Source organism: Chrysemys picta, chromosome 12, assembly GCF_011386835.1.
Source record: "Chrysemys picta bellii isolate R12L10 chromosome 12, ASM1138683v2, whole genome shotgun sequence".
Classification (NCBI taxonomy): Eukaryota; Metazoa; Chordata; order Testudines; family Emydidae; genus Chrysemys; species Chrysemys picta.
Window position 1 is genome coordinate 17,160,261 of NC_088802.1, and position 27,079 is coordinate 17,187,339.

A 27,079-nucleotide genomic window follows, 5' to 3' on the forward strand; every position below is an offset into this window, starting at 1 on the left:
AGAAAAAAAGTTTGAAAACCACCGACCTAGAGTACTGTGTGCAGTACTGGTCACACCTTTGAAAAAGGATATTGCAGTATTAGAGAGGGTTCAGAGAAGGGCAATGAGAATGATGAGGGACCTGGAAAATCTCTTTTGGTAAAAAAGATTCAAAAGAATGGGACTGTTTAGCTTAGAAAAAAAGATGAATAAGAGGGGACAGGATAAAAGGGTATAAAATAATGAATGGGACAGAGAAGACTGGGAACATCTTTTCTGCCTGTCTCATAACACAAGAACCAAGAGGACAGTCAATGAAATGGAAAGGGATCAAATTCAGAACCAATAAGAAAAACTTTTACACAAAACGTGTAATTAAACTGTGGAACTCATTGCCACATGGAGTTTTTGAGGCCAGTAATTTAGCAAGATTCAAAAAAGGGATTGGATATTGATGATATGAATAACTAGAAATCCCAGAGTTATAATAGTTAAGTTAATGCGAAGAATTTTTTTGGAACAAATAAATTGGTCAAGGTTTAAAATGATCTCTAACTATTAGGGATTAGTAATACTCTTATATAGTGTTTTCCTGCACTAGATCTCCAAGTGCTTTACAAAGGAGGTACAGAAAGGGTCTTGGCCTTAAACCTGACTCTGAGCCTGGGTTTATTCTGTGGTGTAGAAAGCTGCCAAGCCTGCTCCCAGCAAGCCTCTATTGGCTTCTTTGTGTATGTAATTGCCTATTCATTTCTTTAAGTAGCATGTTGCTTGTTTGGGGGCTTTTCTGGGTGTGTGTGGCTTCCATTGTTTTCCCCAGGAATTGAAATTAAGGGGGTGTTCAAATTTACAGGGGCCAGGGTCAATGCTGATGGGAGTGAGGGTAATGGTGGGGCTGTATGGCACCATATTAAAAACTGAAAAATGTTTCATGACCATTTTATTAGATTTAACTCATGTTTTAAATTCATCACACAAATTAAAGTTGGCTACTCAAGCCTTCTATGAAGCACGACATCTACATCCTTCTTGGTTTCTTCTTATAATTTTGCACAACTCTGTTAATGAACTTCTTGAATGCAATGTGTTTATCTTTGGTGGCTTCTCATGTGTCCAGTACTTCCATTCCTTCAATTGATATGCTCATTAGTTCATTCACATGGTCAGGCAGAAGGTGACTTCTTTCAGAACACAAAATTCTATTCAATGATGAAGAAGAACACTCAACTGTAGCTGTTGTCACTGGGAGTAGCAAGAGATGAATTCCTACTTCTTTCAGCCCAGGAAACAGAACACAAAGATCGGGTCGAGCCACTAGTGATGATAAAAAAGAAGTTGAAGTCAAATCTTCATTCATTTGTCGTATGATATTCCACTCTGTGTTCAAATTCTCTATTCTGTCCTGAGCACATGGCAGCCCCATTGCTGGTAGTGCCTCACTCCACTCAACTATTGGTGTTTTATAGGACAGGGATCTGTAAAAGCTACATAGAGTTTGAGTAGAATCTAGAAGTCGCTGTTGTAGATTTTTAAGAACCAAGTCTGTGTACTTTTTCAGTTGTATTAACAAACACTTGTCCTCTTCACTTAAGGATTCAATATAAATGCCTTCATTAGTCAACTTCTGGACTGAAGTCTTTGCTTCTTCCAGTACTTTTTCAGTGGATAGCTCTCTGACTGATCCAAATGTAGCTTCTATTGCTGGACAAAGATCTATTACTGTAGTAGCAGATGCCTGGATGGCATTGTTTGACCCAAGTGCAGAGGTGAAAGTAAGCCGGTACGCCCCGGTACGGCGTACTGGCAAGAGCCCATGCACCGTACCGGGGCGGATCGGCTTCCCCTGGCGGCAATTTAAAGGGCCTGGGGCTCCCAGCAGCGGCTGGAGCCCCGGCCCTTTAAATCGCAGCCAGAGCCCCGCTGCTGGAGCCCTGGGGCAGGGCCAGCTCTGGCTTTTTGGCCACCCCAAGCAAAAAAAAAAAAACCCGGAGCGCGGGTGCAGGGGGACCGGCTGGGGGCGGGGAGGGAGAGGGAGCGGGTGGGAGAGAGAGAGAAGGGGGCGGCCAGGGCTACAGCAGTGGCGCTGCCACGCGGCCCCTCCCGCTGCGCCGCCTCCTGCCGCCTGCCGCGAGGGCTCCGCTCTGGTCGGTGGGGAGGGAAGGAAGAGGACTGCCCTGCAAGGCGCTCTGGTTCTCCGCGCCGCTGCCCCCTACAGGTATCTCTTGCTTAAAAGAAAGTAGGATGCCACAGCCATGTTTGTTCGCATGAACTGTGTTGTGTCTCCAGCATTCTCAACAGCCTCATTAACACTCACCGGTGTTGTCCTTGGTCAGTGGAGACTCAGAGTTCAGAGGTGCTTTCACATGAGGTCACCTCCCAGGTGGGGAGCAAGAAGGCACCTTGCTTGTTCCTCCAGCTGCTCACTGTTCACTCCGGCCACTGTTGTTCATTGTGCCACTGTTCACTCCATCGTTCTGTTGCCAATGGCCTTGCACCGTGACCTGCCACTGTGACCTCTGTGAGTTGGTCACTTGAAGTTCCATCCAACTCTCAGTGATTTCAGCTGAGTTCTCAGTGGGGGAACCTCACAGCTAGTGCAGTCTGGGCTGTCTCTTCCACAGAAACACTGTCCCACAGCAAATCTAAGCACTTAGACCTGATTATCAGTGATTTCAACTGCAGTGGTTATTTAACAAAACAAAAGACTATCTGTGAAACCTAATCAGCTCTGTCTTTAAACAGTGGAGAGGGGCAGGTCAAATAGTGCTTGTGACTCAGGCAGACCATCAAGCAAAACACCTGTCCCCACCCTCTCTCTTGATGCCCTAAATCAGCAGAGGCTAAGTACAGTTCTACTGCTCTTTACTTATACAATAAGAATAACATTTCATTACCCCCTCGCATTCAAGTGATTTGTAACCCCACCCCAGCCAAAATCTATCACTTGGGAAACACAGATCTGTTTGCTGGATACCTAGGTAGATTACGTGTGAATGTAAATACAATCTGGTCCTGAAGCCTTTCCTCCAACCCCGAGCTCATCACTAGCTGTCACGGAGAGCTTATTGAGACTTTGCTTACAAATCATCATTTGAAATTATTAGGTTGGCCAACATCACCAAAATGAATGCACTGACATTGTAATAAAAAACAACAGCTGTATAAGGAAGCTAATCTATGTTCTTACTTTTCAAATCTATTACACTTTTTCAGATACATGTATTTTATCATACACTTTATATGCTTCTAAAGTGTGTATTAATGTTCCAATTTCAATTCAAATTTTCAAACAATCACTAAATTGGCAACACTACATGTAACTAGTTCACAAAACTGGGGGGCGGGAGGGGATTGGGGAAATTCAGGAGGGGTGTATACACCCTATGGGGAGGTGAAGGGGATGTAGGGAAATCCCTGGTGGCTTCTGGTGCGTTGTGTGTGGTGATGGTTTTATGTTTGTTTGTTTGTTTGTTTTTAATTTCCCGCCGGAGAACGTGATTGGCTCCCGCTTGGGCAACCTGTTTTACAAGGCTGCTTGCTGGGTCTGGCAGGAAACGAAACTTATCTTGTTACACTGTCTGCAGGGAGCCATGGCTGCAGCAGGGAATCCTTTGAAGAGCCTCCGAGATGAAGCTACTTGCTCCATTTGTCTGAGTTTTTTCAAGGATCCAGTGTCTTTAGATTGCGGGCACAATTTCTGCCAAGCCTGCATCACCCAGTGCTGGGAGGGACCAGATACAGACATCTCCTGCCCTCAGTGCAGAGAGACCTTTCCCCAGAGGACCCTGAGGCCAAACAGACAACTGGGGAACTTTGTAGAAATCGCCAAGCAGCTGAGTGTCCCAGCAGCAGCAGGAGGAGATTTGTGCAACGCGCACCAGGAGCCTTTCAAACTCTTCTGCAAGCAGGACCAAATGCTCATCTGTGTGATCTGCAGGGAGTCCCAGGCGCACCACGCTCACAGGGTGGTCCCTATAGAGGAGGCTGCCCAGGAGCACAAGGTAGGCCACGGCTGGGCATGGGGCTGGGAGTGGGGCCGGAAGCAGAGCCCAGGCCACAGCAGATGTGGATGCAGTGGTGCTGGAACAGTTTTTGGAATGGGGGTGTTACACCCATCTTACTCCTGTCCGCACCCCCGAGAGCTGGGGCTGGGAGAAGGGCCGTGGCTCCGGGAGGGCAGGGGGGACATGGATAGTGGTAAGGTGGCTGAGCGGGGCCCTGGGCCGGTAGCGTAGCTGCCCGGCCCCCCGCGACCCAGCGGGGCCCCAGGCCAGCAGCCGGGACGCCCGAAGCAAAAGCTGGGGGTGCTGCAGCACCCCATGCACCCCTACTTCCTGTGCCTATGTGTGGCTGGCACTCCCCTGCCCCCTGGGGGGGCTGGCCTGGGCCCCACCATGGCCCCCCAAACATTCCTCCGCACACCCCTAGGGGGCACGCTCCACAGTTTGGGGACCACTGGTCTAACCAGTCAAGGTGGACAAAGTGCAGGAGAGGGAGCTGAGGTACAGGGAGGCAAAGGCTGGGGATTCACAGTGAGGTGCATATATCTGGGGTTTAGGCACCTAAATGCCAGTTCTAGGCTCCACGCAATCCCCAGAGCTACTGCCAAGCCCTGTAGGAGCCCAAACTCACTCAGTGCCTGTGTATTCAGGGTACAAATTCTCTCAGTGCCTGTGTTCTGCCTCTGGGCATGTTCACAGCTGCCTCCCTCTAGAGGCTTCTGGCTGCCTGTCTCCTGGCCACACCCATGAGCTGGGTGAAGACAGGTGTTCTCCTGCCTCTCTCACCTGCAGGGCCTGATCTGTGGGCACCCTCAGAGACAAAGATAAAGGAATGGGAGGGGCAGAGAGGCACTGAAGGGGCAGTGACTTGACCAAGCTCACAAAACAGCTCAGTAGCTGAACCAGGAATTAAACCCTGCCCCCCTAATGCCCATCCTAGTTCTCTAGCCACTAGACCACACAGCCTCTCATCACTCCGGTCAGGCACTGCTTTACAATCACATTATAAACCGCTCCGCACAGCTGAGTTTCGACTGAGCCGGTGCCTGGCGTAGTGCCCAGCTTGAGCATTTCGTATCTGATGACCGCTGGCTGCTTCCTGGAAGCAGCAGTAACGTGACATTGTCAGCAGCGTTCTCAATGGGTTCCTTTCCTGTTACTTTCTGAAGCATAAGATGCACTGAAAGATTTCTGCTTAAAAAACCAAGGTTAATCTGCTTAATTTTTTCCTCAAGGGAAAACCAGGATGATGAATTCCTGTTTTCCCTGGCTTGCTGAAGGCTGGTCACTTTGCTGCTCCTGAAACAGAGCGGGGAGTCAGGGGAGGCACAGCCCTGCATGGCCCTGCCCACCCTCCACTCCCAGGCCCCCTCCTGCTTCCCACCAGCGTGCTGCGTCTCTTCCCCCCTGTGGCTAGGCTGGGGTTAGCGGGGGGCTGGCCTGGCACACCTGGGGCTGGGGACCTGAGAGCTGTGCTGCCTGCCCGCCTGGTGCTCTGGGGTAGAGGGGCCAACTGTCACGGTGGGTGGGCTCTGGTGGGGATGGGAGGGGCCTCAGACAGAAGGGGCTGGTCTGGTGGCTAGCCTCCCCGAGCCAGTGATTCACGTCCCGCCCACGCGTACTTTAGAGTTTTGCTTTGGGTTTATGCATCTATTTGAACCATAAACTCAATGTAACATTCTAGGGTCCATGAAGTCCAAGTGGATGGAACCTTAAAAAGCCTGTTTGACAGAGCAATCCACTCTGGGCAGAATCTGCTGTGCTGTCTGCCACTCTAGCTTTAAGGACAAATTGGACTGTATTAGTGCCACAATAAGATTAAAGGAAGAAAAAGGCTGATTCCCAGGACCACATTGAGTCTCAGTACTGGAGCACCTCAAAAGTGAGAACAAACCCTTTCCCCCGTGCCAAACAATCAAGTACAATATTTATGAACCTTGTGAGTGTGTTGGATTTTTAACCGGGAGTTCCTTTCTCCCATTAGGCCCTGGAGTTTAATATACACTTTTTTAAAAAGTGTTTTAGACACTCTTATCAAAACTCCCTTCCCTGTAAGTTGCTTGGCTTTAACTCTCTGACATCCATATCTCTTCATATACTGTTCCCTGTCATTGCATGGGAGCAGGGCGCCCTATCCTACGCTGCTGGAAAATGGATACGACTTCAACGCATTGCCCTGCAGCACTTGGAGGATTCGCTGGAGGCAAAGGGCTGTCTGGACAAAGTCCCTAAGCCTCTACATCAGGTCTGGTGCCCCCAAGGCCTCTCTGTTCCCTGGCAGCGTGACACATACAGCATAGAAGTAATGCAGGGCTGAGACGCCCAGCTGCCATTGAAATGAATGGGAGCTGTGCTTTTAGATCCTCTGTGTGGCTCTGCAACACCTCACCCCCTGGTGAATTACAGAAGAAGATCCTCGGAGCACATTTTCAAAAGCACCAACTAACTTTAGAGCCGAAGTTTCATTTTCAAAGGAGATTTAGTCCTGAATCCCCAAAGGGACTTGGGTGTTGTGATGCTCAGCATTGCAATGCCTAACTTTTAGGCACCTAGAAAATTACTAAGGACATAAGAACAGCTGCACTGGGTCAGACCAAAGGTCCATCTAGCCCAGTATCCTGTCTTCCGACAGTGGCCAATGCCAGGTGCTTCAGAAGGAATGAACAGAACAGGGCAATTATCGAATGATCCATCGATTGTCATCTGGTCCCAGCATCTGGCAATCAGAGGTTTAAGGATCTCTGGAGCATGGGGTTGCATCTCTGACCATCTTGGCTAATAGCCATTCATGGACCTATCCTCCATGAACTCATCTTTTTTGAACCCAGTTATACTTTTGGCCTTCACAACATCCCTGGCAATGTGTTCCATGGATTGATTGTGTGTTGTGTGAAGAAGTACTTCCTTTTGTTTGTTTTTTAAACCTGCTGCCTGTTAATTTCCCCTGGTTCCTGTTCTGTGAAGGGGTAAATAAATTTCCCTATTCACTCTCTACACCATCCATGATTTTATAGACCTTTATCACATCCCCACCCCAATTGTCTCTTTTTGAAGCTGAACACTCCATCTTTTTAATCTCTCATCATATGGAGGCTGTTCCATACCCATGATTTTTGTTCCTTTCGCTGTACGTTTTCCTATTCAAATATATCTTGTTTGAAATGGGGCCAATAGAACTGCATGATGTGTTCAAGATGTACAATGGATTTATATAGTGGCATTATGATATTGTCTGTCTTATTATCCATCACTTTCCTAATGGTTCTTAAAATTCTGTTAGCTTTTATGAACAGATGTTTTCAGAGATGACTCCAAAATCTCTTTCATGAGTGGTAAGAGCTCCTTTAGACCACATCATTTTATATCTATAGTTGGGAGTATGATTGCCAATGTGCATTACTTTGCATTTATCCACAGTGAAATTCAGCTGCCATTTTGTTGCCCAGTCACCCATTTTTGTCAGATCCCTTTGTAACTTTTCACAGTCTGCTTTGACTCAACTACCTTGAGTAATTTTAAGCCCTGCAGACTTTGCCACCTCACTGTTTACCCCCTATTCCTTATTATTTATGAATATGTTAAATAACACTGATCCCAGTATAGATCCTTGGGGGATCCTAGTATTTACCTTGCTCCATTGTGAAAACTGACCATTTATTCCTATCCTTTGTTTCCTATATTTTAACTGGTTATTGATCCATGAGATAAGGTTATTGCTTATCCCATGACTGTTTAGTTTCCTTAAGAGACTTTAGTGTGGGACCTTGTCAAAGGCTTTCTGAAAGTCTAAGTACACTATATCCAGTGGATCATCCTTGTTGACACCCTCGGAATTCTAATAGATCGGTGAGGCATGATTTCCCTTTACAAGAGCTGTGTTGATTCTTCCCCCAACAAATCATGTTCATCTGTGTCTGACAATTTTGTTCTTTACTATAGTTTCAATCAATTTGCCTGGTACTGAAATTAGGCTTTGTCTGCAATACAGTCTATGTCGCCAAAACTTACGGTCGTTCAGAGTTGTGAATATTTCACCTCCCTGAGTGACATAAGCGTTCATGTGCACAGTGCTATGTCAGCAGGAGAGCTTCTCTCGCCACCCTAAGCTTCTGCCGCTCGTGGAGGTGGGTTTATTATGCTGATGGGAGAGCTCTCTCCCATCTGCATAGAGCATCTCCACCGCATGCGCTGCAGTGGCACAGACGTATCGGTACAGCTGCAGCGCTGTACTTATCGACAAGCCCTTAGGCTTACTGGCCTGTAATTGACAGGATTACAATGGGAGATGCTGCTGAGGGGGGTGTGTCCTAAGCCCTGGCCCCTCAGAGTTTGGTGTAGGAATGTGCCTGTCTCTGTGATCCACACCTGGGAACCCCTCTCCTGGAGTCAGGCGGTTTAGACATCTAAGCTGTTTCTTGCACGATGGAGTGCTGCACTTGTGTCACTCCACACAAAACATCTGGGGAGGAGGCAACAGACTTTCATAATGGTTAGCCTGGGGGAAGGGCGCTCATCTGGTAGGTGGGAGACCCTGGTTCAAGTTCTCCCTCTGCCTGATGAGGAGAAGGGATTTGAACCGGAATCTCCCACCTCTCAAGAGGCAATTGTGACATTGCCACGACCACTGTCTGTGGGACAGCCTGAGAGGCACATGCAATGTATATAAATGTATCTGTGAGGACAGACTCCACAGCCCCCTGACCCTCCCAAACATTGTTTTTCTTGCCTCAGGAACAAATTCAAACTCGACTGAACACCCTGAAGCAAGAGAGAGAAGAACTTCTGGAGTGGAAACAGGATGGAGAGAAGCAAAGCCAGGAATATCTGGTAGGTGCCCATTGTTATGGTCCAGCAGTTACATCAGTCAGAGTTGGTATCTCTCTGTGTGGGGAGAGTGTCAACCCTGGTCTATACACAGCACTGCCTGATTTAACTATGGCGACATCTACACAGCACAGCTCTGGGGGCGACCTGCAGGGTATGTGTAGCTACACTGCACAGCTCTGGGGGCGACCTGCAGGGTATGTGTAGCTACACAGCACAGTGAAAAGCAGGCTGTGTCCACGCTGTGGTGTGTAGCTACACGTGTGAATGAAAGGCTCCAGTAGGGGAAGGCAGCAGAGCTGCTGGAGCCTTTCCCCACTTCGGGAGCCTTTACCTGCGGTGGGAAGGCAGCGGGACACTACACTGCTATTTTTAACACTGTAGATGGGGGAGGCCCTGCTTGGGGGCGTATAGAGCCATGTCCGTAGGGTTTATACCCAGAGGGTTCAGGCATATCGTGACTCTACTTGCTTAAACCATGCCTCACCATCTACACTGCTATTTATGCCCATGTTAGCAGGGACACATAGTGTACGTCCTCTACACACCACCATAACATTTGTGTAGTACAGCTGTACCTCAAATCACTTTGTAATGTAATGTCTTTATACTGGTGTAAACCTCTGACATGCAAACACTGTAAACCTAATTTAATTTGACCCTAGTGTGGTGTGTAGGGTTCACCTTGTCCAGTTAAACTGAGTTAAAATGTGCTAACTAGGAGCAAGGTTGAGTTTAGATGAGGATTAGCTATAATGTATTAGATAAACTCAAGTGCTTTGCCTCTTGTAGACACACCCTTACAGGGTGAGATGTTTGTCTTTGTTTATCATCCCTCTGGGCTGATTCCTCCACTTGCTTCCAGTTTCAATTCAAAGCACTGATCTTATTCCCCACACATCAGTGGGTCCAAATCCAGCTACAAACACTGATTTCAGGGGAGATTTTTTTTCAAAGGCACGTATGGTGATTAGGTGCCTAATTCACTTTGACAGTCAATAGGACTTAGGTACCCAGTGGCTGTTTTGTATCTCTGAAATCCAACCCTGAATCTCCATCTATAACCACCAGATACGACTGGTTTCCTCTGGGACAATGTAATGTACAAAATGCCAGATGAAACATGTAAGAGCTAGAGAAAAAGCATTTTGCACAGTATATGTTGTACCTGGCGTTTTGTGTGGATAACCAGCAGAACTTTCCTTCAGTCTTCTCCACAACTCTCTGCCAATGTATTCCTGATTCTGAGTCAGACCTCCCCCTTCCAACCTTTCTGCTATTGGAAGAATCTAGATGATCAGCAGAATATACTAAGCCACTCAGACCTGAAGACTCATCATTTTAGAGATATTGGGTGACATTTTCAAAAGTGCCTAAGTGATTTTGGACCCTAAGGTTTACAATTTTGCAAGTGGTTAAGGGCCAGATTCTCAAAGATATTTAGGGGCTTAGAATGCAGAGAGAGGCCTAGTGAGATTTTTCAAAAGCAACTAAGTAGCACCTAACGTCCTCTGTAGTTAAGGGGACTTAGGCACCTAAGTGAAACTGAAAATCCCTTTCAGGGTTTATATGCCTCTTTAGACACCTAAATAGCTTTTAAAAGCAGCTCCATATACATTTTTTAAAATGGGTTTCAGCTCCTAAATGATTTTGCTGTTTCTGAAAATTTACCCTAAGTTCTATTTTCAAAAGTCACTTTCAAAGAAACTTAGGCTCCTAAGCACCAAAAGTCACTTTGAAAATGGGAATTGGATGCGTAAGTCACAAAGGCACTTTGGAACATGTTATTCATTCAGGCCAGCTGAGAGACTATCAGGCATGTTCTCCTGAAATCTCATCCGTATGTTCGTAGTAGGGTAATATGAAAAGAGGGCTCTAAGACTCTCCCCATGTCCCTGATAGGCTGTCCAACTTTCTCATTTGTGAAAACCGGACGCTGGAACCTGCCCCATTCCATGCTCCACCTCTTTCCCTCGAGGCCTCGCCCCCCTCTCACTGTCGCTTGCTGCTCTCTCCACCTCCCTCCCCCTGCCAGCTGAGCAGGTTTCTAGGGGTGTGTAGGTGACTGGGGCAGGGCAGGGGAGGGAGAGCCACGTTCCGGGGGTAGAGGGGTGATTGGGGCAGGACGGAGGACCTGCCCATACTTCTCTCCCCCCAGAGCCATCCCTGAGTGCTCCTCCAGGCTCCCAGCAGCAGCTGCTGTTCTTCCCACCCCCTGGTGTTGGAAGCCAGTTACTATGGGTAACCGGACTTCTAGTGTCCGGTCAGCACTGCTGACCAGACACTGCCAGGTTCCCCTTTCGAAAACTGGCCATCTGGCAACCCTAGTCCCTGACCTGTCCTTTCCCTGTTTGTCTCTTCATTACAGGGAAAGATAGAAGCTGAGAGGCAGAAGATTGTGTCTGCATTTGCGCAATTGCTGCAGTTCCTGAAGCCAGCACAACCCCTGCTGGCCCAACTGAAAGAGCTGGACAAGGAAATTGTGAAGATACAGGATGAAAATGTCACCAAACTGTCTGAGGAGATTTCCCATCTCAGTGACTTGATCAGTGAGCTAGAAGAGAAGTGTCAGCAGCCAACAAGCCAGTTCCTGCAGGTGAGACAGTTAGAGACACCCAGATCCCTGCCCAGGGAAGGGAGAGATTCTGATTGATTAACTTTGGAGTTTACTAACTTCTTCGAGAGCTCCCACTCCACAATGGAGACTGTCAGTGTGTCCTTTAGCAAAGTGAGGGAAAACAAAATTTGACATTTCTAATATTTCCAGTGTGGAAACAGTTTTGCTGTTTTAAAGGCGAATGTCTCAGGCCTTTTTGATACATCATATATAAGCCCCTTCATTTTCAGTTTAAACTGATTTTTACCAAAAAATTCCCAGGTTTTACAAAAAGTATTATTCAGGTTTTTCTGATTTTCATCCTGCTTTTGTATCATTCAAATATATACAAAATAACTTGTTTTATTAGGAAAATACAATCCATTGCATGAGATCTCTGTATTCCAATAATACATTAGTCAGTGTGTATATGCAAAGCTGCCTGCTGAAATAAGAATGTATTCTTCTAGAAGATACACACACTAACCAACAGGCACGCACACAAGCTCTGAAGTGCGTTTGCATCTGGACGTACTGATGAATCTCACGCCCACCACGTACACATTTCAAACTGTTAGCAGACAATGGGTTAAAGATTTAACGCACTAAAATGGGAAGAAAATGAAAATCTGTATCAGAATACGTTTCAGAACACAAGGAAGTATTCAAAAGGGTTAAAGAAACAAAAACCGGAGAAAAGGATGAAGTTGAGTGTATGCGCTACAAATGGGGTGGCCCAATTATCAAATGTGAATATTTATAGGCTAATAGTTCTGAGTCTACACCAGTAAACTGTTGGTTCAAATTAAAAGTTTTATTTGAGGATTAGAGATCTATTGTTTTCTTAAACTCGGGGGGGGTGGGAGGTATTGTGTTTTGAGTTGTGTTTTAGTTCTGCAGCAAACCACAGTGATGAACGGAATTCAAAGCATTAATCTACTGAATACTTTTTTCCCATCTTTCCATCCACCAAAATAAACCCCAATATTTACCTAGAAAAATTAATAGATTTTTGTGCTGATTTTCATCTGTTTTTGTTGTGGTGGTAATTTTTCCTGGGAATTTATCAGTGTTTAACTAAAATAAATACGGAAAACAAAGGGCCCTAATGATATGGAAGCAATAAAAGGCACAACTCCAGTGTCTAGGAAGTGGGAGATTAGGAAAGCAAAGTTCTTTGCAGAGCCTGTTAAGAAACGGGAATGAATCAAGGTTTCAGAATTGCTGACCAGAATTGCACACATGGAGAAAGGCAAATGCACTGGACACAGCAGTTGCATGTGGAAGTCAGGGATTCATGTGTCTGATCTGTCAGTTTGAGCAAGTGCCATTGGCACAGGCAAAATAGAATTTAGAAGGAGAAACCCCACAATCATGGTACATGCTTAGGGGTCCCATTCCATTGAAGTCTGTGAATGGAATTTTAAAGGTGCAACTACAGAGAACTGCATCTAGAGCTCGACTAGGGATGGCCAAGTGAGTCATCCATCTCCAGAGCAGGAGCGATCGCCAGCTTGTGGCACTGTTATACCAATAAAAACTAGCAGGATCTTATTAAAGGGGACAAGATAAAGATGCCACATTTATTATGATAACAATTTGATTTATGACCAATAACTAATATCTTAATCCCTATACACAGACATTATACCTAATACCTATACACACACACACACATTCACACACACACACATCCATCAGATGTTCTGCAGCTGCTGCATAGTTACCAGTCCTGCTTGAGTTTGTGGCTTGGGTTCGTAGCTTGTGGCGGCTAACTGGCCAGGAAAGCCGGGCACAAGGACGAGCTGGGTCTCTGTTAAATATCAGGGGGTAGCCGTGTTAGTCTGTATCTACAAAAACAACAAGGAGTCTGGTGGCACCTTAAAGACTAACAGATTTATTTGGGCATAAGCTTTCGTGAGTAAAATCCTCACTTCTTCGGATGCATAGAGTGAAAGTTACAAATGCAGGCATTATATACTGACACATGGAGAGCAGGGAGTTACTTCGCAAGTGGAGAACCAGTGTTGACAGGGCCAATTCAATCAGGGTGGATGTAGTCCACTCCCAATAATAGATGAGGAGGTGTCAATTCCAGGAGAGGAAAAGCTGCTTCTGTAGTGAGCCAGCCACTCCCAGTCCCTATTCAAGCCCAGATTAATGGTGTTGAATTTGCAAATGAATTTTAGTTCTGCTGTTTCTCTTTGAAGTCTGTTTCTGAAGTTTTTTTGTTCAATGATAGTGACTTTTAAATCTGTAATAGAATGACCAGGGAGATTGAAGTGTTCACCTACTGGCTTATGTATGTTACCATTCCTGATGTCCGATTTGTGTCCATTTATTCTTTTGCGGAGGGACTGTCCGGTTTGGCCAATGTACATGGCAGAGGGGCATTGCTGGCACATGATGGCATATATAACATTAGTGGATGTGCAGGTGAATGAGCCCTTGATGGTGTGGCTGATGTGGTTGGGTCCTCTGATGCTGTTGCCAGAGTAGATATGGGGACAGAGTAGGCAACGAGGTTTGCTACAGGGATAGGTTCCTGGGTTGGTGTTTCTGTGGTGTGGTGTGTAGTTGCTGGTGAGTATTTGCTTCAGGTTGGGGGGTTGTCTGTAAGCGAGGACTGGCCTGCCTCCCAAGGTCTGTGAGAGTGAGGGATCATTTTCCAGGATAGGTTGTAGATCGTGGATAATGCGCTGGAGAGGTTTTAGCTGGGGGCTGTATGTGATGGCCAGTGGTGTTCTGTTATTGTCCTTGTTGGGCCTGTCCTGTAGTAGGTGATTTCTGGGTACCCGTCTTGCTCTGTCAATTTGTTTCCTCACTTCCCCAGGTGGGTATTGTAGTTTTATGAATGCTTGATAAAGATCTTGTAGGTGTTTGTCTCTGTCTGAGGGGTTGGAGCAAATTCGGTTGTATCTTAGGGCTTGGCTGTAGACAATGGATCGTGTGATGTGTCTTGGATGGAAGCTGGAGGCATGTAGGTACGTATAGCGGTCAGTAGGTTTCCGGTATAGGGTGGTGTTTATGTGACCATCACTTATTTGTACTGTAGTGTCCAGGAAATGGATCTCTTGTGTGGACTGGTCCAGGCTGAGGTTGATGGTGGGGTGGAAATTGTTGAAGTCCAGGTGGAATTCTTCAAGGGCCTCCTTTCCGTGGGTCCATATGATGAAGATGTCATCAATGTAGCGCAAGTAGAGGAGGGGCACTAGGGGACGAGAGCTGAGGAAGCGTTGTTCTAAGTCAGCCATAAAAATGTTGGGGACGAGAGCTGAGGAAGCGTTGTTCTAAGTCAGCCATAAAAAGCTTATCCCCAAATAAATCTGTTAGTCTTTAAGGTGCCACCAGACTCCTTGTTGTTTGGGTCTCTGTTGGGCATGCACCCTTCCATGTTGGCAGCAGAATGTTACCCTCCTCCAAAGTTTTCCATCTCACCCATCCTTTTTGTAGGCTTTAGTTTGAATCCAGAGTCTATAGGTCTTGCTGTGTTACGCTGCCTCTGGGTTTGGTGATTGATCACCCGTCAATTGCAGACATGACTTTCAGCCTGGGACCGGGCTTTGATCTTCCTTCTATTGTACCTTTTCTTTTTAGGGTGGATTCTTCTTACTTTGTTAGGGCTCTTGTCTGCATCTTCAGCTGTTGGTGTTTGAACTCTATTTAATCAGGACAGGCTGGGGCTGGAGGTTGATTCCATCATCCATACATACCTCATTCACACATCTAAACTAAACTAATAAGATTACAGCAGGGTTTGCAAAAATGAAGGTTGCAGCAAGCCCTTACAAAATGGAGTAAGCGTTTTAAAATGGGGTTTGAATTACAATATGGCAAACAGTGAACAGAAGTTACAATATAGACAAGTATAATGGATGGAAAACAGTGAACAGAAGTTACACCGTAGGCAAGTGTAATAAATGGTGAACAGAAGTTCCAATACTGAAACAGTGCAAGTCTCAGTGATTTAAGCAGGAATTGGATTGATAGTGAAACTTACAAAGGCAGCTGACTGAACAGCTATGACTCTTAACAAGCATCTTAACTGTTAATTAGCCAGTTATTGGGGTAACCGGTTTTATGAATGAATATTGTTTCTTTCATAAAACTTTTCTTATGAAGTTACATTAATAAAGTAAACAATTAAAAACAATTTCATTCATGAGTCCTACAGCACGTGGGACTGAGCTCTTTTTCCCCCCCTCCCCTCTCTTTCTCTCTTCTAGGACATCAAAAGCACCTGGAGCAGGTACGTAGCTTCTTCCCACCCCCCCTTACGCTTCATGATGTTGGAAGGGGATTGGACCCCTGGGGTCAGATTTTGCAGAATATTTAGACACCTCACATGTAGCTAGGCACTTGGTGGAATTTTCCAAAGCAACTTAGCGAGTTAGGCACTGCATTGAAATCAGTGGTAGTTGGGAGCCTTGCTTGGTTAGGTGCTTTTGAAAATCCCAGGAGGCACTGTTAAAAATCTGGCCTTAAGTGACTTGCCCAAGGTCATGCAGGGAGGCTGTGGCAGAGCAGGGAGTGGAACGTAGGTTTCCAGAGTCCTACAGCAACCCCTTAACCACTGGAGCATCCTTTCCCATGAGATTATGCCCTTCTCTCTGAGGGATGGCTTGTGGACCCCTTACTTTCTAACTCCCATTTGAGGATCTAGACATTTAAATACTCCAGAGAGGAGGGCAGTTGACTCACCAGTGGGAGTTAGAGGCTCACAACGAGCCCACGAGAGAGCAGCCTCTGGTAGCTCATTCTCACAAAAGAAAGAAAAGATTTAGAGAATGTTTGGTTTTTTCCCCCTCTAGGTGTGAGATGGTGAAGTTGGAAAAACCAGTGGCCGTGCCAGAGGACCTGAGAGAGAGAGTCGGCGTCTCTTCCCAAGGAAATGTTTGTCTACAGGAGGCTATGAAGAAATTCCAAGGTAACTGAACAGTTATCTGGGTTCATGCTACGGTGATGGTACATCAAGATGTGCCTCTGACTGTGGAAGGAGATGGACTCTGGCCTATTAGTTCTCAGCTCATCCCAGCTAGACGTCTTTGTGGGTGGGCTGGGGAGGGCTCAGAGCTAATGCCAATTCGCCAGGCCTCCACTTGGATTGTCCCAGACCCAACCCTGGGTGTCAAAATTGGCCACTCAGAATTTCAGAGACACACAATCACCAGGTGTTTTAGAAAATGTTGAATTTAACCTCCCTGGCTGGGATTTTCCAAGGGACCTAAGGGATTTAGGTACCCATCTCTCTCTCTGACCGTCAACGGGAGTTGGCCACCACATGGCCTCAGCCCTTTTGAAAATCCCAGAGTCTGTACCTCAAGTTCCTCCATCTTTAAAAAGGAGGAAATAATGGCCAACCTACCTTGTTGTGCTAATTAGTGAATGCCGCCCAGTGCTTTGAGATCCTTGGAGGAAGGTGGGAGATAAAGAGGTGCAAGATATTATATTTTGGACGATGATTTCACTTTAGTTTGGTCTCGCTGGAAAGGTCTCCCCATTCCAATGTGCCTCTCGTTCTATGGTCTTTTTCCTTTGGGCCGTCTCAGAATGACAGCACGGTTCCATCCAGTGCTGCTGTAGCTGTGTCGGTCCCAGGATATTAGACAAGGCCGGGGAGGTAACAGCTTTTATTGAACCAATTCCTGTTGGTGACAGAGACAAATTTTTGAGCTACACAGACCTGAAGAAGAGCTCTGAGTAAGCTCCAAAATTTCTCTCTCAAGCACAGTTACATAAATTAACAGTAGGAATGTCACCAGAGTCAAGACAACATGAAATCACCTCTTCCAATCCTTCCTTTCTCTAGAGACCCGGCCCTCTGAACTGACCTCTGAGCCCAAAGGCAGAGAGAAAGGGTGAGGGCTAGATTCACAAAAGGACTTGGGTCTACCTGCCATTTTAGGCACCTGAATCCCAGAATCAGACCCCACTGGGATTCACAAAGCCCTCCGCTCAGCTGCAACCAAACCTTGTAGGTGCCTAAAATCACTCAACACCTCTCTTTTTGCGGTAAATATTCCCTAGGCACTTATGTTTCTGCCTCTGTGCAGGTGCACGGCAGTTCCAGTCTCGCTGTCCAGACACCTAAGCCCCAGAGGGATACACGAACAGGGGAAAGAAAGGCGTTCCTCCTCCTAACTCGCCTACAGGCCCCAATCTGATACACATGCTCTGAGCACACTTACTGGCTCAGGCTCTATAGGCAAACACTTACCCAAAAGACCCAGGCCCTAGGGAAAGAGATGCTCCCTTATAATATACATCATAGCTCTGTGATTAGGGTACTGACCTGGGATATGGGAGACCACCACTTCAAATCCCCTATTCCCCACAGAAGAAGACGGGACTCCAGCCGGTGTCTGATATAGGCCTCAGTCTCCCCTTTTGAATCTGATCCACTGCGTATAAATAATTGAGCAGAGGGACAGGCTTCTGGGTCTCCCGCCTCCCAAGGGCGTGCTCTAACCACCTGGCTACACAGACATTCTCATGATTTCTCTCTGCCTCCTGCCCAATGAATTATTGATTATCCCCAGTGGAACCTCTCGCCCAGGAGAGCATGTGGGCACCCGACATCAGAAAATCCTACAGCCCTGAGGTTAGGGCACTCCTTGAGAGGTGGTAGATCCCATTTCAGATCCCTGCTCCCTCTGTGGCACAGGGTTAACTTGAACCAGGGGTCTCCCAAAGGCCAGCTGAGTGCTCCAACCACTGGGGTAAAAGTTATGAGCAAGGTGGGTTTCCTCCCCCCAGGCTTCTTGCAAAAAAAATGGCACAGATGCCGGGCACCTACAGTGCTGCCCAGACTCAGTCGCTGATACTCCCTGAGAGCGCCGGGGCTTAGCACCCCCCCCTGCCACACACACACCTTGGCCTTTCCCACTTGGCGTAAGCAGGGAGTCGCCTAGCATGCTGGCTTTTATGAATCTCATTCCAAGGCGCATCTCTCTCCCTGTTCATGGTACAGATTGCCTGGGTGCCTGACTCCTGCTTTGTGAATCACAGTGACTTTATCGATTCATAGATTCTAGGACTGGAAGGGACCTTGAGAGGTCATTGAGTCCAGTCCCCTGCCCTCATGGCAGGACCAACTACTGTCTAGGCCATCCCTGATAGACATTTATCTAACCTACTCTTAAATGTCTCCAGAGATGGAGATTCCACAACCTCCCTAGGCAATTTATTCCAGTGTTTAACCACCCTGACAGTTAGGAACTTTTTCCTAATATCCAACCTAAACCTCTCTTGCTGCAGTTTATGCCCATTGCTTCTTGTTCTATCCTTATAGACTAAGGTGAACAAGTTTTCTCCCTCCTCCTTATGACACCCTTTTAGATACCTGAAAACTGCTATCATGTCCCATCTCAGTCTTCTTTTTTCCAAACTAAACAAACCCAATTCTTTCAGCCTTCCTACATAGGTCATGTTCTCTAGACCATTAATCATTCTTGTTGCTCTTCTCTGGATCCTCTTAAATTTCTCCACATCTTTCTTGAAATGCGGTGCCCAGAACTGGACACAATACTCCAGTTGAGGCCTAACCAGCGCAGAGTAGAGTGGAAGAATGACTTCTCGTGTCCTCCTCACAACACACCTGTTAATGTAGGGTGACCAGATGTCCCGATTTTATAGGGACAGTCCCGATTTTGGGGTCTTTTTCTTATATAGGTTCCTATTACCGCCCACTCCCGTCCCGATTTTTCACATTTGCTGTCTGGTCACCCTATGTTAATGCATCCCAAAATCATGTTTGCTTTTTTTGCAACAGCATCACACTGTTGACTCATATTTAGCTTGTGCTCCACTATAACCCCTAGATACCTTTCTGCCGTACTCCTTTCTAGACAGTCTCTTCCCATTCTGTATGCGTGAAGCTGATTATTCCTTCCTAAGTGGAGCACTTTGCATTTGTCTTTGTTAAACTTCATCCTGTTTACCTCAGACCATTTCTCCAATTTGTCCAGATCATTTTGAATTATGACCCTATCCTCCAAAGCAGTTGCAATCCCTCCCAATTTGGTATCATCTGCAAACTTAATAAGCGTACTTTCTATGCCAATATCTAAGTTGTTGATGAAGATATTGAACAGAGCCAGTCCCAAAACAGACCTCTGCGGAACCCCACTTGTTATACCTTTCCAGCAGGATTGGGAACCATTTATAACTACTCTATGAGTAGAGTTATCCAGCCAGTTATGCACCCCATCTAAGTTGTATTTGCCTAGTTTATTGATAAGAATATCATGTGAGATCGTATCAAATGCCTTACTAAAGTCTAGGTATACCACAGCCACCGCTTCTCCCTTGTCCACAAGGCTCGTTATTCTATCAAAGAAAGCTATCAGATTGGTTTGACATGATTTGTTCTTTACAAATCCATACTGGCTATTCCCTATCACCTACCACCTTCCAAGTGTTTGCAGATGATTTCCTTAATTACTTGCTCCATTATCTTCCCTGGCACAGAAGTTAAACTAACTGGTCTGTAGTTTCCTGGGATGTTTTTATTTCCCTTTTTATAGATGGGCACTATATTTGCCCTTTTCTAGTCTTCTGGAATCTCTCCTGTCTCCCATGATTTTCCAAAAATAATAGCTAGAGGCTCAGATACTTCCTCTATTAGCTCCCTGAGTATTCTAGGATGCATTTCATCAGGCCCTGGTGACTTGCAGGCATCTAACTTTTCTAAGTGATTTTTAACTTGTTCTTTTTTATTTTATCTTCTAAACCTACCCCCTTCCCATAGCATTCACTAGGTTAGGCATTCCTTCAGAGTTCTCGGTGAAGACCGAAACAAAGAAGTCATTAAGCATCTCTACCATTTCCAAGTTTCCTGTTATTGTTTCTTCCTCCTCACTGAGCAGTGGGCCTACCCTGTCCTTGGTCTTCCTCTTGCTTCTAATGTATTGATAAAAACTCTTCTTGTTTCCCTTTATTCCTGTAGCTAGTTTGAGCTCATTTTGTGCCTTTGCCTTTCTAATCTTGCCCCTGCATTCCTGTGTTGTTTGCCTATATTCATCCTTTGTAATCCGTCCTAGTTTTTTATATGACTCCTTTTTATTTTTTAGATCATGCAAGATCTCGTGGTTAAGCCAAGGTGATCTTTTGTCTTAACCATGAGATCTTTCTAGGTGTCTAAACGTTGGCTGTTGTGATGCTAAGCATCATCTTGCCTAAGTTTCTTTGTGAATCAAGTCCCGTTTTCATGAGGCTATTTTCCTACAAGAAAGGGGGAAATCACCTCTCCTCTGATCTTTTCTTTCTCTAGAGACCCTGCCCTATCAACTGCGCTTTCTGATCTCAAAGGCAGAGAAAGAGGGTAAGTTTTCATGAGGATATTTTCGTACAACAATTATTTAATTAAAATCTCAGGATTAATTTTTTAGAAGAAGCTTCTGAATTCAAACAAGAGAGGTTTCCACCAATACAGAGTCATGGATCCAAGGTTAGAAGAAATCATTATATCATAAGAACGGCCAGACTGAATCAAACCAATGGTCTAGCTAGCCCAGTATCCTGTCTTCCAACAGTGGCCAATGCCAGGTGCCCCAGAGGGAATGAACAGAACAGGTAATCATCCAGTGATCCATCCTGTCACCCATTCCCATTTTGTGAGGTATGAACGTGCACATACTATTTACAATTGGAAAGTAGGGTACATTTTTTAGGTCCATTAATCAGTCTTTAGGGCACACTCAGGTCACATTTCGCTGCTTCTCTCAGTAATTATAAGGACTAAAAATTTCCTCTATTTTTATTTTTTGTATGAAAGACAAGCTTCGCTGCTGGAAAACGTCATTAACACAGAGTGCAGGTTGACCATCAGTGCCTTGTACGCTTCCAGAACGTGAAGGGAACCCATATTTCAAGCTCTGAAAACTGGGAAATAAAGAGTTAGGGAAGCATCTCCCACCAGCTCCTATGCTATACTTCCCTCTCGCCCTAGTGTCAGGAGTATGGACTCGTGCTGGGCTCCATCCATCCCCAGCTGGTGGAAGGTCCCTTGGGGAGGAGACCATGCTAAGACCAGTACTGAACCTGGCAGAGAATCAGGACTGCAGCAGCAGTCAAAAAAGCAAACAGAATGTTGGGAATCATTAAGAAAGGGATAGATAATAAACAGAAAATATCATATTGCCTCTCTATAAATCCATGGTACACCTACATCTTGAATACTGCGTGCAGATGTGGTCTTCCCATCTCAAAAGAGATATGTTGGAATTGGAAAAGGTACAGAAAAGGGCAACAAACGATTAGGGGTATGGAACAGCTGTCATATGAGGAGAGATTAATGAGATTGGGACTTTTCAGCTTGGAAAAGAGATGACTAAGGGGAGATATGATAGAGGTCTATAAAATCATGATGGGTGTGGAAAAAGTAAATAAGGAAGTGTTATTTACTTCTTCTCATAACATAAGAACTAGGGGTCACCAAATGAAATTAATAGGCAGCAGGTTTAAAACAAACAAAAGGAAGTATTTTTTCACACAATGCACAATCAACCTGTGGCTCTCCTTGCCAGAGGATGTTGTGAAGGCCAAGACTGTAACAGACTTCAAAAAAGAACTAGATAAATTCATGGAGGATAGGTCCATGAGTGGCTGTTAGCCAGGATGGGCAGGGATGGTGTCCCTAGCCTCTGTTTGCCAGAAGCTGGGAATGGGCGACAGGGGATGGATCACTTGATGATTACCTGTTCTGTTCATTCCCTCTGGGGCACCTGGCATTGACCACTGTATTGGCCTAGATGGACCTTTGGTCTGACACATTAGCTATCTATCGTTCTCTTCACTCTGCTCCGTGGAGCTGTCGTGCACCAGAGAAGCCAGGCTACTGTCTCTTCTCAGATGTATTCAGAGGGTGAATGGAATTTAACAGCGGGGAGTAAGGAGCTCAGTTAGATACATGTATAACTGGATTCTCTAGAGAGCCATGGTCTGGCAAGGGAAGGCTTTTTACTGGATGAATGGAGAAAGGACCCTAATTGCGACCTCCTCTTCCCATCCACTGACCATAAGCCGGTCTACTGCCTTCCTCCATAGGGATCCCATATCTGCTTCCCTCTGCAACAAATCGCCAAATCAATATTGTAAGAATAATCCACCAGGCACATATAAAACCCCAGCCACATGCAGTGATCATCTGCTCTCTGGACTGGGGAAGGAGGAAACACTCTGGGGCCTGGAGCCCGTTTTTGGTGCATTAGAGAATCTCCAGGAGTCTAAATAGCCCCTCTGAAATCAACAGGGGTGTCGGGAGGCAGGCTGGACCCCCACTCCTGGTCCTCACCAGACTAGCTACCACATTAAGTGTGACTAGTGCAGACACAATTTAGTACTTTTCAAATGCATTAGCTGGTGTCCCTGTTAACGTCCTCTGCCTGGTGTCTGCTGCCTCCCCTGCTCTGTTCTATTGCTGGATGTGGAGCACCCCCAGCAAGGGAGAGGGATCGGGGGAGGAGACTGAGATCCCCTCTGCCACGGATCCCCAGGATTGGTGCTACGGCCCCAGCTTTGGAACAGTCTCTGGGAGGAGCCCCTTCAATGGGCCAGACCCCCAACATCAGCCCACTCTTCCTGCAGGGTAAGCCATGCGGCTTCACCAACTCCTCAGGCTGGACCTCTGGGCCTTCAGCCCTCCTGCCTCACAACATGAGCTGTGTGCAGTGTGTCCAACTGAGACAGACCCCTGAGGGAGACTTCTGTGATCTTAGGGAGCAACACACCTCTGCAAGCACCTGCAGCGACACTCAGCCACCGCTGTCACTGTCAAGCAACTGGGTTTTAGTCCACTGCTCTCCCCCACAGCACAGGGAGACCTTGGTTAGCACAGAGAAATGAAGGTTACAGCCATAAGCGCCAACTTTCCCCAGCATGGGTGGGTGCTCACGCCCCCCTGCCCCTGGCCCTGCCCCGACTCCACCCTTTCCCCACCCCCATTCCAACCCCTTTGCCAAAGTCCCCGCCCCAACTCTGCCCCCTCCCTGCCCCTATTGGACCCCTTCCCCAAATCCGGGCCCCGCCTCTTCCACGAGCACGCTGGGTTCCCCCTCCTCCTCCTCCCTCCCAGCGCTTGCCCCGTGAAACAGCTGTTTCGTGGTGCAAGTGCTGGGAGCTAGGGGGAAAAAGAGGGCACAGAGCGTGCTCAGGGCGTAGGCAGAGGTGAGCTGGGGCAGTGCGTCCAACTGAGACCGACCCCTGAGGGAGACTTCTATGATCTTAGGGAGCAACACACCTCTGCAAGCACCTGCAGCGACACTCAGCCACCGCTGTCACTGTCAAGCAACTGGGTTTTAGTCCACTGCTCTGCACCACAGCACAGGAAGACCTTGGTTAGCACAGAGAAATGAAGGTTACAGCATAGTCCATTGTTCAAGCTCTGTCTCCCTCTCCATCTGATCTGCTTTCTCAGACTCCCAGGTGTGCCCACACCATAGGCGCCGATTCTGTAGGTGCTCCGGGGCTATAGCACCCCTGGGAAAAAAACAGTGGGTGCTCAGCGCCCACCGGCAGCCCCATGGATCAGATCCTCCCTCTCCTCCCCTTCCACCTGCCGGCGGCCTGGCCAATCAGCTCCTTCCCTTCCCTCCCAGCACCTCATACCCACTGCGATCAACTGTTCAGTGGTGGGTGCAGGGGCAGGAAGAGGCGGGATAGGATGGATACGTGGGGGATACGTGGGGGAAAGTGTGGAGTGAGGGTGGGGCCTGGGACGGAGCAGGGGTCAAGCAGCACCCAGGAAGTCAGCTCCTCTGCCCCCCACTGCTTCCTGCAGCCAACACGTAACTTCCGCTTCACCCCTCCCCCACCCCTAGTCCTTTGTTCCCGAGCTGGCGCGATGCAGCTCAGCCGCAGAGGCGGGGAAATCCATAGCTCTCCGGGGGGCTGGTTGCTGTTTCTATGTCCAGGCAATTTTCACCTTCCTCTGCAGCACGTGGATGCGGGTGACGTACCAGGATTGTTTGGGGGTATCTCACTGAATCATTTCCCTGCATTGTGGGGCCTCAGGCACAGGTACCTCGGTGCCTCCTCTTCTCTGCCTGTGGCACATAAATAGTCCAGTCTGCTGTAGGCTGTCCTGCTTTGGGCTAATGTTGGGGTTTGGGGTAGGCGGGTGCTGGGTGGGGTTGGTGGCCTGTGATATACGGGGGTCAGATTAGATACCCCGGTTCCCTTCTGGCCTCAGACTCTCTGACTCTCAGCACTGCAGTGGTTTAGCCTGCACAGAGGCGCCGACTTCCCCAGTTTCCAGTGGGTTGCTTGACCCTCGCTCTGCCCCAGACCCCGCCCCAAGCCCCTATCCCTCCCCCCCACCTCTTCCTTCCCCCACAGCTTCCCCTACCCCTCAGAACCTCCTACCACCTCTGAACAACGGATCCGTGGCAGGAGGAAGGCGCTGGGAAGGAGGGAGAGGAGCTAATCAGCGGGGCCCGTCAGTGCATGGGGGGTGCTGTGGGGAGAGGGGGAGGAGCTAATCGGTAGGACCTGTTGGTGGGTGCCAAGCACCAGTATTTTTTTTCTCTGGGTGCTTCAGCCCCGGAGCACCCATGGAGTCGGTGTCTGTGCTGGGTGGAAAGCACCCCTGAACTCAGATGAGGTGTTTATGCATCTGGACAGGAAGAGCATTAGAGTTAGCAGCTGAGTAAGCGCCTGGATTAACTCTGCAGTGAGGACAGATCTTAACACTCTCCTTCTGTCTCTCTCTTCCCTCTTGCAGTGCAGGCCACTCCGGATCCAGAAGTGGTAACTCCCTGTTCCATCGTGTCCACAGATGAGAGTGTGATACAGAAATACCAAGATGTGGGATACTCAGTGCCACAGAATAGGTTTTACCCTGCTCCCTATGTGCTGGGCTATAAGGGCTTCACCTCAGGGAGATGTTACTGGGAAGTGGAGGTGGGGAACAAAAATGACTGGCTTTTGGGCATTGCCAAAGAGTCTGTGATACATGAGGGAGCGATAAGCTGTACACCAGAGGAGGGGATCTGGGCTTTGCAGAATACAAGATTTCAGTACTGTGCCCTCACCTCCCCTAAGACTGCTCTGGACCTACATCGTAGACCCAGTAACATTGGGGTTGATCTGGATTATAAAGGACAGACAGTTACATTTTATGACATTACATCTTCTGGCAGAGAGACAATCTTTACTTTCACATCTTCTTTCACTGGGAAGATCATCCCCTTCTTTGGGAGCCGGCGTGTAGAATTTCAGAGTAGGGGCAGATATGGTCATTGGTAGGCATACCGTTAAGACCTGTGACAGAGGATCAGGGATCACTCGATATGAGATATCTAAAGTAGAGCAAAGACATGGGTAATATATAAATTACAGCTATCACACTTTGCCATTCTAATCACAGTCTTGCCAGCCTCAAGCATTCAAAAACTGTGTCAGCCCCCCCACAATCATGGGATTGGCTTAAACATCTTTTTATATATTATGTTATTTTTCTTTGCCTTCTGGTTTCCCAGCTTTCAGGGTGTTCTTGTTTCTGGTTTTCAATCTTTGCTACACCAACATGAAGGCTGGAAATGTATCTGTAATATAATCTGAGCTCCCTCAAATCTATCTACTCCAGCAGCTGGGACTTTTAAGAAAAACACTGAGTGCTGCAAGACTCACAATAAAATGGTGAGGGAGAACAAGACTGACTTGCTCAGCATTATACTGGTGAAAGGAGTTTCTCAGCCAACTTACATGCCTTTCTCTGTAACTCTGGGATCCTCCAGACACACATGAACTGGCCAACCAGCAGACACCAGGAGTCACTCTCAGGGTCACAGCAGAGCCTGTCTGTCTTAGGGCAGGTCTACACTTAAAATACTGCACCTGCGCTGTTGCGCCCCTGTAATGCTTAAGTAAAGACGGTCCTATGCTGACAGGAGAGCTGCTCCCATCAGTGTAGTTAATCCACCTCTGTGAGAGGCGGTAGCTATGTCCAGGGGAGAAGCTCTCCCATCAGTGTACCGCTGTCTACACCGGGAGTTCAGTCGGTACGCCTGCGTTCACTGAGGGGTGTGGATTTTTCACATCCCTGAGCGATATAGTTCTACCAATGGAAGTCTATAGTGTAGACCTGGCCTAAGTTCTGACTCACTTAGGGTCATCCATCGAAGTCCTCTGCTCTTTACTTATGAATATAAAAAACATAGTGGTGTTTCCCTCTCCCTCCAGTTCCCTAGCTCAATGCTCCTATTTTGCTCTGTTTGGTTATTTGGATGCTGTAGATTCAAATGAGTAAATTCACAGAATAAAGTTTATTTCTATCTTCTGGTCTTGGACTTTGTCCCAAGGGTATTAGATCTGTACGGCTCTGCCCTGAAACGTTAGACAGACCCACAAGCAAATGCCTTGAAGGGGCTTGAAGAAAAGCCGCTGAGTAACTTTAAGCGAAAGCTCTAAAAGCAAAGCTTGAGGAAAGAGTAAATAAAATCAAAGAATCAAGCGATGCTTTCCCTGGCAAGAAAAAAGCAACAACATCCTCGCTGTGAAAGAAATCCATTAGGAACTTCCAGCTGCCAAGGAACAGAAGGAAACTGGCAATAAAATAGCAACTCACATCATCAACTAAAGAATATTACGGGGTGGCACTTAGCCGCACCATTGTGTTGCAGCAGCATTTCTTTCCCAAACCAAATTACCCCTTTTCCTTTCAATTCACATTCACAGTCTG

At 47.1% G+C, this 27,079-nt stretch overlaps 1 protein-coding gene across 1 annotated transcript; it reads left to right on the top strand.

Annotated features, from left to right (window-relative positions):
- The first annotated feature begins 3,535 nt into the window (after positions 1-3,535).
- LOC101939264 (zinc finger protein RFP-like) lies at positions 3,536-26,674 on the top strand. The gene is made up of 7 exons (XM_065565030.1): positions 3,536-3,980; positions 8,712-8,807; positions 11,173-11,400; positions 15,627-15,649; positions 16,212-16,327; positions 20,672-20,722; positions 25,121-26,674. Exons 1-7 carry the CDS (start codon positions 3,570-3,572, stop codon positions 25,642-25,644), a joined length of 1,449 nt encoding a protein of 482 aa, XP_065421102.1. The 5' UTR covers positions 3,536-3,569; the 3' UTR covers positions 25,645-26,674.
- The last annotated feature ends 405 nt before the right edge of the window (positions 26,675-27,079 follow it).